The following is a 12,828-nucleotide window of genomic DNA, read 5'->3' as shown; positions in this document are numbered from 1 at the left end:
CCTCTGTCTGTAGTGAAAAGCATTCAGCCCAACGAAAATTTGGGGAAAAGTTGGAGGTGGGCAAAGAGGCCAGAATTAACATTGAAGTCAATGGGGAAATTAATGGTGGTCTGCCTCCAAACACCTGTACTGAGTTATCTCCCATTTGATGAGTTGACTCCCTTCTTCAAAGATCTTCTTAATTAAAGATTCGATTGGTGTTGTCAACAAAAACATGTAAGAAAAATACGAACATGAAACTTCAAAACAATCATCAACTTATTACCAGTAAAACCCTAACGAAACTATGGAGTTTTACAGCTAAAGACAGGTTTAATTGTATACGACTAGGCACCATATTCAGGTACATATAATCTTTGGAAAATTGGTCTGTCAGCAAAAGAATATCGAATGTAACGTACCGGTAACTCTTCCACTCCAGTCCACTTCTCTCGTCTTTTAATTCGTCATTTCGTGGGTGGATATCAGTTTAATATGTCTTTTAGCTTGTATATGGAGGGTGGGACACAGTAGGGTTCGTTTCCAGAGAGATAATCTGTCCTTTCAAATATGGGTGAGCTTCCATCCATTTTATCACAATAGTCATATTCCGGACTTGGTACCGTAGCCAGCCTACTACCGTAAGTTACGCCGGTGAGCAATTCACCTCATACATAATAAAATGCACTTTTGTTCGTTTACCATTGCAATCAATCGTACTGTCAAAGCGGTTATTGGTCTAATCTAAATGTTAGAACCTATCAAATGCCAGCATTATCTGAATTGCACAGTTCAAGTGAGTTTGTAGCCTAGTGTTATGGACAGAAACTGCTCCAGATTTTTTTTTAGCAATATTGGTATTTGAAAGGATTATAACCAAAATTACTTATAATCTTGATTATATTTGATCAATAAGACCAGTCGTTTCCCAGTTTTTTATTTGTGGTATGGATGGTCGGTCACGGACTGTGACGAGTTGTTTGGATGGTATGGAAAACCATGGAATATCGAAAAAGAGTAGGTTATAGTCCTTCTGTCCGGGGGGGGGGGGGGGTGTTGGATGGCCGAATGGTTGTATGGACAAGGAGTAGGGTCGTCTGTCCAACCTCGTGGGTTTTCTCCGGGTCCTCCGGTTTCCTCCCACTGCTAAAGACCCCTACGCGCAAGCGAATTATTGAAATAAAATTGAACCATGTGTTAGTCCCGAAATGACCTAGTTTGTGTCGAGTAGACGTTAAACCCCATTACTCTCTCTCTCCCTTCTGTCCGGGTAAAGTTTTCCTTACGGCACATTAAACCCCATTTCATTTGTTATTTGTGATTGAAAATAACTTAATTTTGATTCTATCAATTTAGAAAAAAAAGGTTGTGTGATACCTTCTAGATTTTACAGTTCAATAGTACTGTATGGGTTTTAATGTTGGTTTTCTGTCTTTTTTCTTACTGTAATAGACAAACGGGATCAAGTCTGGTTGTTGGTGGAGAAGATGGTAACATTAGAATATATGATTTACCTATTACAGGTAGTCCATCAAAACCACAGGTATTTAATATAATATGCCAGTGTGAGGCCAAATCAATTTTTAGTTCTGGGTTTTGATAATTAAATAGCCACAGATCTCTGTGAGCAACCAAACAGTTTTTTGTTTTTAAATTATTTCTTTCCCTAAGAAGCAAAATTTTATTAGGAATTCCAGAAGAAATAGGTATGGGCTGATAACCATTTATATATAATATTCTCAAAGCAAAACTTTTCCTTTAAATACAGTCTTGTCAGACTTGTTGCCATACTAAATTTATGCTGTCTGTCTACATTTATCTCGGTTTGAGAACAAACACTAAGCTAATTGACCAACATTTTAACTTTGTATTTCAGGTTGTTTTAGAGAGTAAAGGTGGACCTATACAGACTATGTGTATATATGATATAACCAAGTTTTATCATAACGATTTATTGGTAGCTGATTCACAGGGTCTGTTAACAGTCTTCTGTAACAAACAGATTCTCAGTCGACAAACTATATCAACAGACTGTATTAATTCACTTCAAGTTCTACAAGATTCAAGTAAGTACACAAGAAAAATTATTGGACCAGGTAGATAGATACCTGTTCCCCAATTCCAGGTGCAAAGACCCTGTATCTGGATTTTGAGAAATGAGAATATATTGTTTGATGGGATTGTTTTGTTTTCATTGGCATGTGGCTGAATGGTTAGCACGTGCGTACTGTATTATAAGGTCTGTCATTGAGTCAACTGGCGGGGTTTCGATGGCCACGGTTGTATGTGATAAGGAGTAAGGTCGCCTGTCCAATCCCATTGGTTTTCTCCGGTTTCCTCCCACTGCGGAAGACCCCTATGCGCAAGACAATTATTGAAATAATATTGAACCATATGTTAGTCCCAAAATGACCTAGTTTGTGTCGAGTGGACACTAAACCCCATATCTCTCTCTTATTGGCATCTTGGCTGGAGCCATGTTGTTTATCACATTATACCAAACTGCTTCGATTGAGGTTTTAATAGGATGCAACAGTATGTGATTAACTAAGGGTAATATAACTAGTATATGTAAATAATATATAATTGTAGGTATATTGATGTATAAATGATATATAATTGTAGGTGTATTGATATGTAAATGATATATAATTGTAGGTATATCGATGTGTAAATGATATATAATTGTAGGTATATTGATATGTAAATGATATATAATTGTAGGTATATCGATGTGTAAATGATATATAATTGTAGGTATATTGATATGTAAATGATATATAATTGTAGGTATCTTATATTTTCAGCCGGTTGTAGTCAAATTATAACTGGTACAGATACCGGTGTTATTACAGCCTCACTTCCAGCTTCAGAATTATGGAGAATCAATTTTAATGATGTCCATACCACTAATCAAAGTGTAAGTACATAAACTATGTGTCAATAGTTTTATATAAAAATTATTAACAAGGATTGTCCGCATTATTTTCACAGAGCAATTAGAATTTGTAATATTCAGTAATATGCTCTAAGCAAAAGTACTGCTCTGAAGTAGGGTGTTCGAATGGTTAATGTGTATCTGTCATTGAGTCAAGTGGCGTGGTTTCGATCCCTGCTCTCTATTTATATTTTAAGCAATTTCTTATTGAACTTGTTTGAATTTTATTCTTCTGAACTAATTTGCTTTAATTATATTTTGAGAGATTTCTTGTTGATCTTCACGATTTATATTCTTCTAAATTAATTTTCTCTCCCTTTTTTTCAGGATCCGAGTAAATTAGTGACAATAACAAGTATGTTAGTGGTTGATTTGTCAGATCAATGTGGTGTTATATCTACATATTTACTAGTTGCTGATAGCGCTAGTATGTTACATGTTATCAATCAGGGTACAATAGTCATGACATTAAAATCACCAGCTATTATAACAGCAGTAAGTACATAGATCTTACGGCTTGGTTACCCTTGTCAGTGTTGCAGGACAGCTGGTCTAGTCGTTCGGATAGGATAAAAAAAACAAGGTCCCATGTACATATTGTTTACACGTGAAAGATCCCTGGGCAGTTGGAATTTGATATAAGAGTAGGCCGTAGTGCTGCTGTCCGGGCAAAATTTACCTCATAGCACACTGTATGTCTGTCTTTTTTTTAGCCCAGTTCGAAGCAGAACAGTAGGATGTTAAACCCCATTTCATTTCATTACATACATCATATCCTTAGGAATAGGAGTAACATTTCGTCAACACTTTATACGTTGTAAGTGACAAGGAGTAGAGTTGTCTGTCCAACCTCGTGGGTTTTCTCCAGGTCCTCCGATTTGCTCCCACAGCTAAAGACCCCTACACACAATCAAATTATTGAAATCAAATTGAACCATGTGTTAGTCCCATAATGACCTAGTTGTGTTGAGTGAACGTTAAACCCTATTTCTTTCTCTCCCGCCCCATTTACACCTTTCTTTCTGTTGAGATATTGAAGATACTGTCACAGATTATTAGCAAATTAAAACAATCTTATTTTGAAATTGACATATATGTAACTATTATTTTAGATGTGTGCAGGAAGATTTATTAATAGTAGTAAATTAGGAGTTCAGACACCATCTTCTACTGGTATCAACACATCAATTACATCAAAAATATCTCAACAAGTAGCTCTTGGTTCTAGAACAGGAGCGGTTTATATTCTACATAATTTTTCAGTAAGTATTTTAATTCATAATGAAGGATGAAGGTTTCACCTTATTACCCAAATCAAGACAGTTTAGTCATTTTGACTGAACTGTACTTTAAAGACATTGACTTGGAAAGCGTGGATAGCGAAGATATTGAAAAATAAACAACGGCTACTATTTGGGTTGGTTGCATGTAAAGGACCATACACATTTTTCAAAACACCTGAAATTTATAGTTTTATTTTTTTTACCTAAATCAAAGTGGTTTAGTCATTTTGACTGAAGGGAGGGTTGTGTTGCTGAATGGTCTAGCACTTTAGATCACAAGGTCTGTTATTCAGTCCATTGGCGTGGTTTTGATTCCCTATTTTTACATGACGAGGAGTAGGGACGCCTGCCTAATCTCTTTTATTTTTCTCCCCATCCTCTGGTGTGTTCCTACTGCTAAGGACCCTCATACGCAAATGTCTCTATCTCTCTCTCTCTGACAGAAATGTACTTTAAAATAGGACATATTCATTGGAATGTGTACGAAACCTGTAGACTATACTTTTACTCATTCCAAAGTTACAGATGTTTTCCACACAGACATGTTTTACGATATATTTGTAGAAATGAAATGAAATGAAATGGAGTTTAACGTTCTACTGTTCTGCTTGTAACCTGGGCTTATGAAGACGGGCATACGCCATACAGTGTGCTATGAGGGAAATTTTGCCCGGACAGCGGCACTACGGCCTACTCTTATATCGAATTCCAACTGCCAAGGGATCTTTTACGTGCACGCCAATGTGTACACGGGACCTCGGTTTTTCGTCCCATCCGAACGACTAGACAGCTTTCCTTGTCAGCCCATATTTGTAGAAGAGAAGTAGCTCAATAAAAAAATGTTTTATTTTTTTTATAGATAACTCTTGATGAATTTGCTAATTGTAAATGTCCTATAACAGAGTTGTCTGTATTAAAGATGCCAGATAAAGAAACAGATTATCTACTATGTTGTGGTCATATTAATTCATTACTAGTTTTTCAAGATGGCAAGGTAGGTTTTAGAATTATACCAGTATTACTAATTCTTAAAACAGTGATGTTTTTAGTGGATTGCCCACAGTTCCGTACACCTCACGCCAAAAGATCATTTCATTGACTAATCCCTCACACATCAATGATAACAATTCTTCCAGATCCTAGTGTAGTAGAGACATGTAAAACAAAATTTTGAACTATAAAAAACGAAATGAAATAGGATCTGTGTTTTAATCAGATTAACTGGTTGTCAAGTTTAACCCGATAGATATAGAGAAGCTGAAATCTTGTTATTAATTTGGGATGTGGATGGCCGAATGGTTAGCATGTGCGCGCTGTATCATAAGGCCTGCCATTGAGTCAACTGGCGTTGTTTCGATTCCCAGGTTGTATGTGACAAGGAGTAGGGTCGCCTGTCCAATCTCATGGGTTTTCTCCGGGTCCTCCGGTTTCCTCCGGTTTCCTCCCACAGCTAAAGACCCCTACGTGCAAGCTAATTATTGAAATAAAAGAATTAAACCATGTTAGTCCCGAAATGACCTAGTTTGTGTCGAGTGGACGTTAAACCCCATTTCTCTCTCTCTCTACGTTATTAATTTGATAATTTATCTTTTGTTTTATTGTAGGTATATTGTGAATATGAAATGTCTGATTGGATTAATACGATTGATACATGTGATATAGATAATGATGGATTAACAGAAATAGTTGTTGGTTGTTTGGATAATACTGTACTAGCTTTAAAACTAACAGACTGAAACTAGATTGTGGTTTAATTGTTAAACAGTCAATTTTAGGGCTTGACCTACCACAAATTGCAACAGAAACAATTACACTTGCATTCATTCAGGAATCCTCCCCTATACACCATATTAAAAATCTTAATGAATGGGGTCATATATTCTAATTAGTAACCAAATAAAGGCACACAATGAGTTTTGTCACGGCATTGTTCATGGCGTCGTACAAATAAGATTTCATTATACCAATATATTATCGGTATCCAGGAAATCTAAGAAGCTATTATTAACAAGAAAAAATATGTTGCTTCATTCGTAATATGCAAATTAGCCTTGGTTCTTTTTTTACTGATTTGGGGGGGTAAACTCAGGGATTTAGCATCAAAACATCAGTTACCTGCTCCGTGTAGTCAGTGATGGATAGCCACATCAGGCCACAAAATTTCATCTTAACGGTCGGTTACGTATCGTCATATTTTCATTTTACATCATAAATTTACAATTTGTCACACTCAATAACATTAACTGAATATGTAAATTCTATGGTGATGTGTACGATTGGAAATAAATTATAAACATCTTGTTACTTGTCTTAGCAACTGATATAATTTAGAAATGGTGATTAAAGATGCATCTCCACCAAAGTATTTATAGGTTAGTTATTTCCATTAAAAGTATGCCATATTTTGTATATATTGCAAAAGATACAAAAATGTCAAAAACACTGTGGCTCGGATGGTAACTCAAGGTGACATCCCATGTAACACCAATATTAAACTCTTTACACTAACTGTGTATACAGGAAAAGGGTTGATTTCAAGATACTTTCACTGACCTATCAATATGTTAATAACCTAGCACCCCCTAATTCAAAGTTATGAGCCTTTGTGGAATTTACACTCATGTGAGAAAATGAAAATTTTGGTGCAAGAGCTTTTAGTTTTCTTGCTCCATCAAACTTGAACAATCGTACAGTATTCGTCAAAAGTGCTACTTCTATTGAGCGTTTTAAATCCAGACTTGAAATATATATACGATATATTTAATTTGAAACTGTGTGTATCAAGAGCATATATCATACTTTAAGTGTGCAAGTAGCACTATACAAGAAACAACCATGGTGCGCCAACAGGACAAAAATGTAAGTCTGTCCGCTAAAGTGACGAAAGGAGATCTTTGTAGTGTGGAAGTAGCACTATACAAGAAACAGCCATGGGGCACCAACAGGACCAAAATGTAAGGGTGTCACTTTCGTCAAGTGACGAAAGGAACACCTTGTAGGTGTTAATCCAATAGCTAGCAGCTGTGAGAACATTGAGAGACTTAAACGTAGAATCAGCATTGACTTAGGGTTCGATTTTATTATAAATGGACAGCGACTAATAACAAATACAAGCTGATAATGGATTCTCCCTCAATCAAGACATGTGTCAAACAAGGGTGCTTCAATTCAAATAGATTCTTGCAGCGTGGGGTAATTTTCTTGCCATTAAAATAGTTAATGAGAGGGGTTTGAAACAAACTTTTGATAAACAAATTAGTTTGAATATGTTTTTAGTTCAAATATACACCTGTTTGAATCCTCAATGCACCAAAGCCAATAAACATGCCCTTATTTAAATTTAGGGCTAAAAATTGGCAAAAATTTAGAAGATTAAAACAAAACAACCAGGTTAAATACCATATTTGTGATTTAATTTAATTGACGTAAGAATAATAAATGAAATATAAACAAAAAACAAAAAAATTACTGGACAATGGAAATTAAACGAATAGTATAGATGCAATTCAGCTTGTAGTTAAGGCTTGCCGACTGTGATCTTCAACTTCAATAACGAAATCGGTAAGGGTTAAAGAATAAATAGAGGAGAGCCTTATGCATGTAGCATAAACAGCCTTAAAACAGAAACTGTCTATATGACACAAACATTGATCAAATATTCTTCCACATATATAGAAGTAATGTAAATAAACACCACATTTTTAAATTGTTTCAATGGCATTTAGTAATTGAACTAGAGTATACAGGTCACAGTTCTATGGAATACAATTACTGCTTATTACTGAGCGATGTTTCGACTAGGCTTCTCTAGTAATTATCAAGCAATGATAAAATATGAAAATATGACAAGACAATATATACATTTACACAACAATACATAGTTAATGCTGACCAACCAGAGATACTCCTTATTTTCATATTTTATCATTGCTTGATAATGACTAGAGAAGCCTAGTCACGCTTGTAATAAGCAGTAATTGTATTCCATAGAATTTTGACCTGTATACCACATTTTTAAGTTTCTCAAAATGAATATCACAGTTTAATAAATTGATCTTAATAGGTGCATTTGACTAAAAGTATCCAAGTAAACCGGAATCCAGATCAGATTTCAATGATTCCACATCTGATCAAATTTGTTTGAACTCCCAATCTTCTCTCATATCAATAACACATACCAACACTCTAAACAGCATATTCAGACCAATCAAACACACTCTTTCAGGTTAAATTCAGGTACTGACCAATCAAACACACCGTTTTAAGTTTTAAATCAGTCCATAGTAAATATCCTGGAAGCGATATCATCTATAGTCCAGTCTATGCCCTCTAATAAATGTTCTCCTGTAACAGCACTACATGGTAAGATTCTCCAATGATGTGTTTTAATATTGTCTAGATCTAACATCTGAAAATAACAAAATGAAATGAAATTAAAAAGAGTTTTAAAATCTCACACTTCTGCACGATACATAGTTTACTATGATGGAAATTTTGCCCGAACTGCAGCACTAAATTATACTGGTACTCTTATTTCAATTTACAAATACTATACTGAACCTGTCAAACCTCGTCTTTTCTTCGGTTTTCTCCCACTACTAAAGACCGCAACGGGCAAGCAAATTATTGAAATAAAATTGATCCATATGTCAGTCCCGAAATGACCTAGTTTGTGTCGAGTGGACATTAAATCCCCATTTCTCTCTCTCTCACCATACAGAACCTCATTTTTTGTCCCATCTCAGTGACTATACTCTTTTCTTTCTGAGGTCTTCTGTCCTTCACCACTGACAAGAAGTCATTTAAGAGAAACTTTCTCGTCCATTGTTATTGAGCTAGCAACAAGGTAACAAGCGCATACTATGAGAAACTAATGGTGCTGGACTCGATCTATTAACAACACAATGGAATATAATTGAAACCATATCTTACCTTTTTGATATCATCACTAGATAAAGAACCTGGTAAATCTTGTTTATTAGCGAAAACAAGTAATGTTGATCCAGCCAATCTCTGTAATATAAAATATAAAAAAATCAGGAGCTTCAAAAGGGCTAGGATAACAGTAATGTATATCAAATCCATTTCAATTGCATTTTACAACTGATCATAAACAGAAACACTACTTCTAAAAATGTACAATGATGTCCCATGGTTATTTAAGGTGTGGATATATGCATGAAATACAATGTATCTTCAAAACATCAGGCCTGCAATCAGCTACAGTTTGTCATATTCAATCATTAAAAGCCAATCTACTGTATCTAACTTTTGAGCTCATGTATACTTGTGGCAATGCAATAGTTCTTCAACTGGATATTATTTTGGCCGTGAACCACTAATTTGTAACATCTTAAATTTGTCCATGAGACTTAATTGGATTGGCATGAAAATTGAGGGTTGTATTAATTATGTTCCAGGGTTGGGGATAGGATCATCAGGAATTAGAGAACATTGAACACTGATTTAAAGTAGCAATAATGTTATTAATCTAAAAACTAACCAATTTGTATGGAGTTAATACAAGTAAAATATGTTACGGTTATCAACAAATTTTATTTATAGGCTACTACAAACTCACACATTTCTTAAATTAGTTCACGACTAATTTAAAAATTTTCAAACATGCATATTCAACAATTAGAGAGAGAGAGAGAAATGAGGTTTAATGTCCACTCGACACAAACTAGGTCATTTCGGGTCTAACATATCGTTCAATTTTATTTCAATAATTCGCTTGCGTGTAGGGGTCTTTAGCAGTGGGAGGAAACCAGAGGACCGGAGAAAATCCACGAGGTTGGACAGGCGACCATACACATTGTCATGTACAACCAGGGAATCAAAACCATGCCAGTTGCCTCAGTGACAGACCTTATGATACAACCCTCCTGTACAATTAAAGACTTATAAATGACAACAAATTAACACAAGTGACAAATAAAACAATTGTTTTCTGAGTTTGTTTGGTTAACAATCAACTCACCTCTTCCAATAATAAAGAATGTAATTCTTGTTTACAATCTTGAAGTCTCATTCTATCAGCACTATCCACAACCCATATTAAACCATCTGTACTCTCAAAATAATTTCTCCAATAGGATCTTAATGATCTCTGACCTCCAACATCCCAAACATTTAATTTAAAACTGAAATATTAGAAAAAGATATCGATATAATATGATTAAGATTCTACAGAATAGTGAATATTGTAAATAAAAATTTCAATATTATTTAACTACATAATAGGCCGACTAGGATTTTACAATAAACCAGCTGAGTCTGATCCCGACTGCATATTGAAACTGTCATCCAGAGAACTGTTCTATAGTAGGAGCCCATCCGATTGTGAGAATTCAGGTAGAACACAGAGTTTAGCAAATGTACTTAATTTAAATCTATTATTTGTCTTGTTGAAAATAAACCACCCTAATTTGTGTTTTATCACAGGAATTCCTTAAATCAGATCAAACAGAAAAAAAACATGGTCATTTCTTACCCTCTATGTTCTAAAGTCTTTATATTAAAACCTAGAGTAGGAGAAATAGTATCAATATCTTCACCATTAAATTTTTTCAGAATAGTTGTTTTACCAGCATTATCTAACCCACTGTTTTATTGAGGAAAATAACATAGCATTTGTCTAATAATCTGACCCTATAATTCCACACTGATAACTTGAATATTAAGGACCTCATCTCTTGGCCCTCCATGTCTTGAGAGTAGGTATATATGTACATATATATATGTGATCCATGTTAGCATTCAATATCAAGATGTTCTTCAAAACAACGATTGATTATATTGTTATTTATTACATTTCTACCACTTTCAACTACAATTAAGGGTAATTATCTCGTGAGTGTGCATTCATGGTATCAGAGTTCCGAATTATTGAACCATCTCGAAGCGATACATTTTTGACTTTGTTTTGACAACTAGTATCTTCTACGTCTTATGTTATGAATTGACATGCAGTCTTTAGAATTTTAAGACAAAAAATTAAGCTTTTAGTGGAACGTGTTTTACAAAATCTCAACACCGTAACCGTATTGTATAGTCAAAAAATATTTTAAATTAACCAGAAAACGCAAAAACATTCACCCTTTTGAAAAGATGAAGGGGATTACACTTCAAAAATAATATTTTTTATATCGTCATAATTTCTTTGCTGTAATTTGTAGTTTATACCACTTACCTCAAATCGCTCCACATTTTGTAATTGTATTAAAGTGTAGCGCAATAAAAACATGATTTTGTATTTGATTTCTTGATTCAGTAACACAGACTGATCAATTAATATTTCTGTCCGCTTATAAAATGGTTCTTTAACTTTAAAAAAAAAGTAGCAATAAGAGATTTTACACTCTGTGACGGTGTTGAATTCCCGTGACAGTGTTGGAATTATGTGACGGTGTTGAGGTAACATAATATGCCCTTATACGAAATGATAATTCTCAGAAAGATATTTTTAAATTGGTGGCTTTATATAATAAACAATAACCTTATATTAGATATTATAAAAAAAAAAAGTATGTTTACATAACAGTTTGCTACTTTACAAAAAAATATATTCAATAGCCATTTTGATATATTAAACCTTTCAAGAACACGTAATTTATTGAACATTTTATTCCAGACACAATCAAAACTCGTTGAATATTTGATCGATATTATCGGGAGCACATTAAAATCTTGATAAAGTACTGATTTAACACTAATTAATTATACGGTTGGCATAAAAACCATGCGGTTGGAAATAAAATGTATGGGAAGTAAATAAAATATACGGGTGTCAAATAAAACACACGGTTGGAAATGAAATATATGGGTAGTAAATGAAATATACGGATGTCAAATAAAACACACGGTTGGAAATGAAATATATTGGTAGCACGCCCGTAACTAAAATTGGTCGACCATAAAAAATTTCGCCCCATGTGAAAAAAATCATCGGTATTTGATATCGGATTCGCAGTGTTTACAGATTTTATCCAGATTTCTTGATTTTTAACCTTTTTCAGATCTTCAAAGAGGACTATTTTGGGGTTTTCTGCTCAAATTTTTTTCTTCAAATGAGGGGTCTTGCATGAAAATTGACCGATTTCTTTGGTGTGAAAGGGAGAAAGACAATTGACGAGGCTGCCCAGAGTGCAGGAAATAGCGTTTCCGGCAGTTCTATTTTAAAATTTTTCTCGAAGCCCCCCTAGATATACATTGTCCATCATTTTTACAGCACCCTGCGTGTCATAGCTTTAGTGTAACTTGCAATCGTAAAAAAAAAATAAATAAAAAAATCCCCTATTATTATTATTGTATTTGGCATGAAAAGGATACAGCATCAACAATCTAACTTCTTTTTCTTTTTGCTTCATCTTCTTTAAAATTGTTAATAAACCCATTCTGAATTAAAAATCAGAAATATTGGAAAGGAGTGGGATATCTAATACTACTTAGTACTTATGTTCTCATCCATAAAACATTCGTCAGGAATTAGAAACCGGAAGTGGAACTCTTTAATACTAAAAAATAATTTTGACGGGTACCTGCTAAATGACGTTAGTCCAATAATATAATATTCGTCTTTAGTTATTCGGTTTCGTTGATTTATTGTCTTAATAACAATTCCAT

At 34.3% G+C, this 12,828-nt stretch overlaps 2 protein-coding genes across 2 annotated transcripts; one reads left to right on the top strand and one right to left on the bottom strand.

The window, feature by feature from the left end:
- The first annotated feature begins 183 nt into the window (after positions 1–183).
- LOC126821293 (uncharacterized) lies at positions 184–6,504 on the top strand. The gene is made up of 8 exons (XM_050549697.2): positions 184–343; positions 1,432–1,522; positions 1,856–2,045; positions 2,787–2,899; positions 3,245–3,412; positions 4,030–4,179; positions 5,060–5,194; positions 5,805–6,504. Exons 1-8 carry the CDS (start codon positions 234–236, stop codon positions 5,934–5,936), a joined length of 1,089 nt encoding a protein of 362 aa, XP_050405654.1. The 5' UTR covers positions 184–233; the 3' UTR covers positions 5,937–6,504.
- Positions 6,505–7,596: 1,092 nt separating this feature from the next.
- On the bottom strand, positions 7,597–12,697 carry LOC126821294 (ADP-ribosylation factor-like protein 2). The gene is made up of 5 exons (XM_050549698.2): positions 12,535–12,697; positions 10,697–10,807; positions 10,184–10,346; positions 9,133–9,213; positions 7,597–8,608 (listed from the first exon to the last, which is right to left on the bottom strand). Exons 1-5 carry the CDS (start codon positions 12,597–12,599, stop codon positions 8,474–8,476), a joined length of 555 nt encoding a protein of 184 aa, XP_050405655.1. The 5' UTR covers positions 12,600–12,697; the 3' UTR covers positions 7,597–8,473.
- Between the last annotated feature and the right edge of the window lie 131 nt (positions 12,698–12,828).

This window comes from Patella vulgata, chromosome 5, assembly GCF_932274485.2.
Source record: "Patella vulgata chromosome 5, xgPatVulg1.2, whole genome shotgun sequence".
NCBI classification, from domain to species: Eukaryota; Metazoa; Mollusca; class Gastropoda; family Patellidae; genus Patella; species Patella vulgata.
This window is presented reverse-complemented; position numbering and strand designations above follow the sequence as displayed.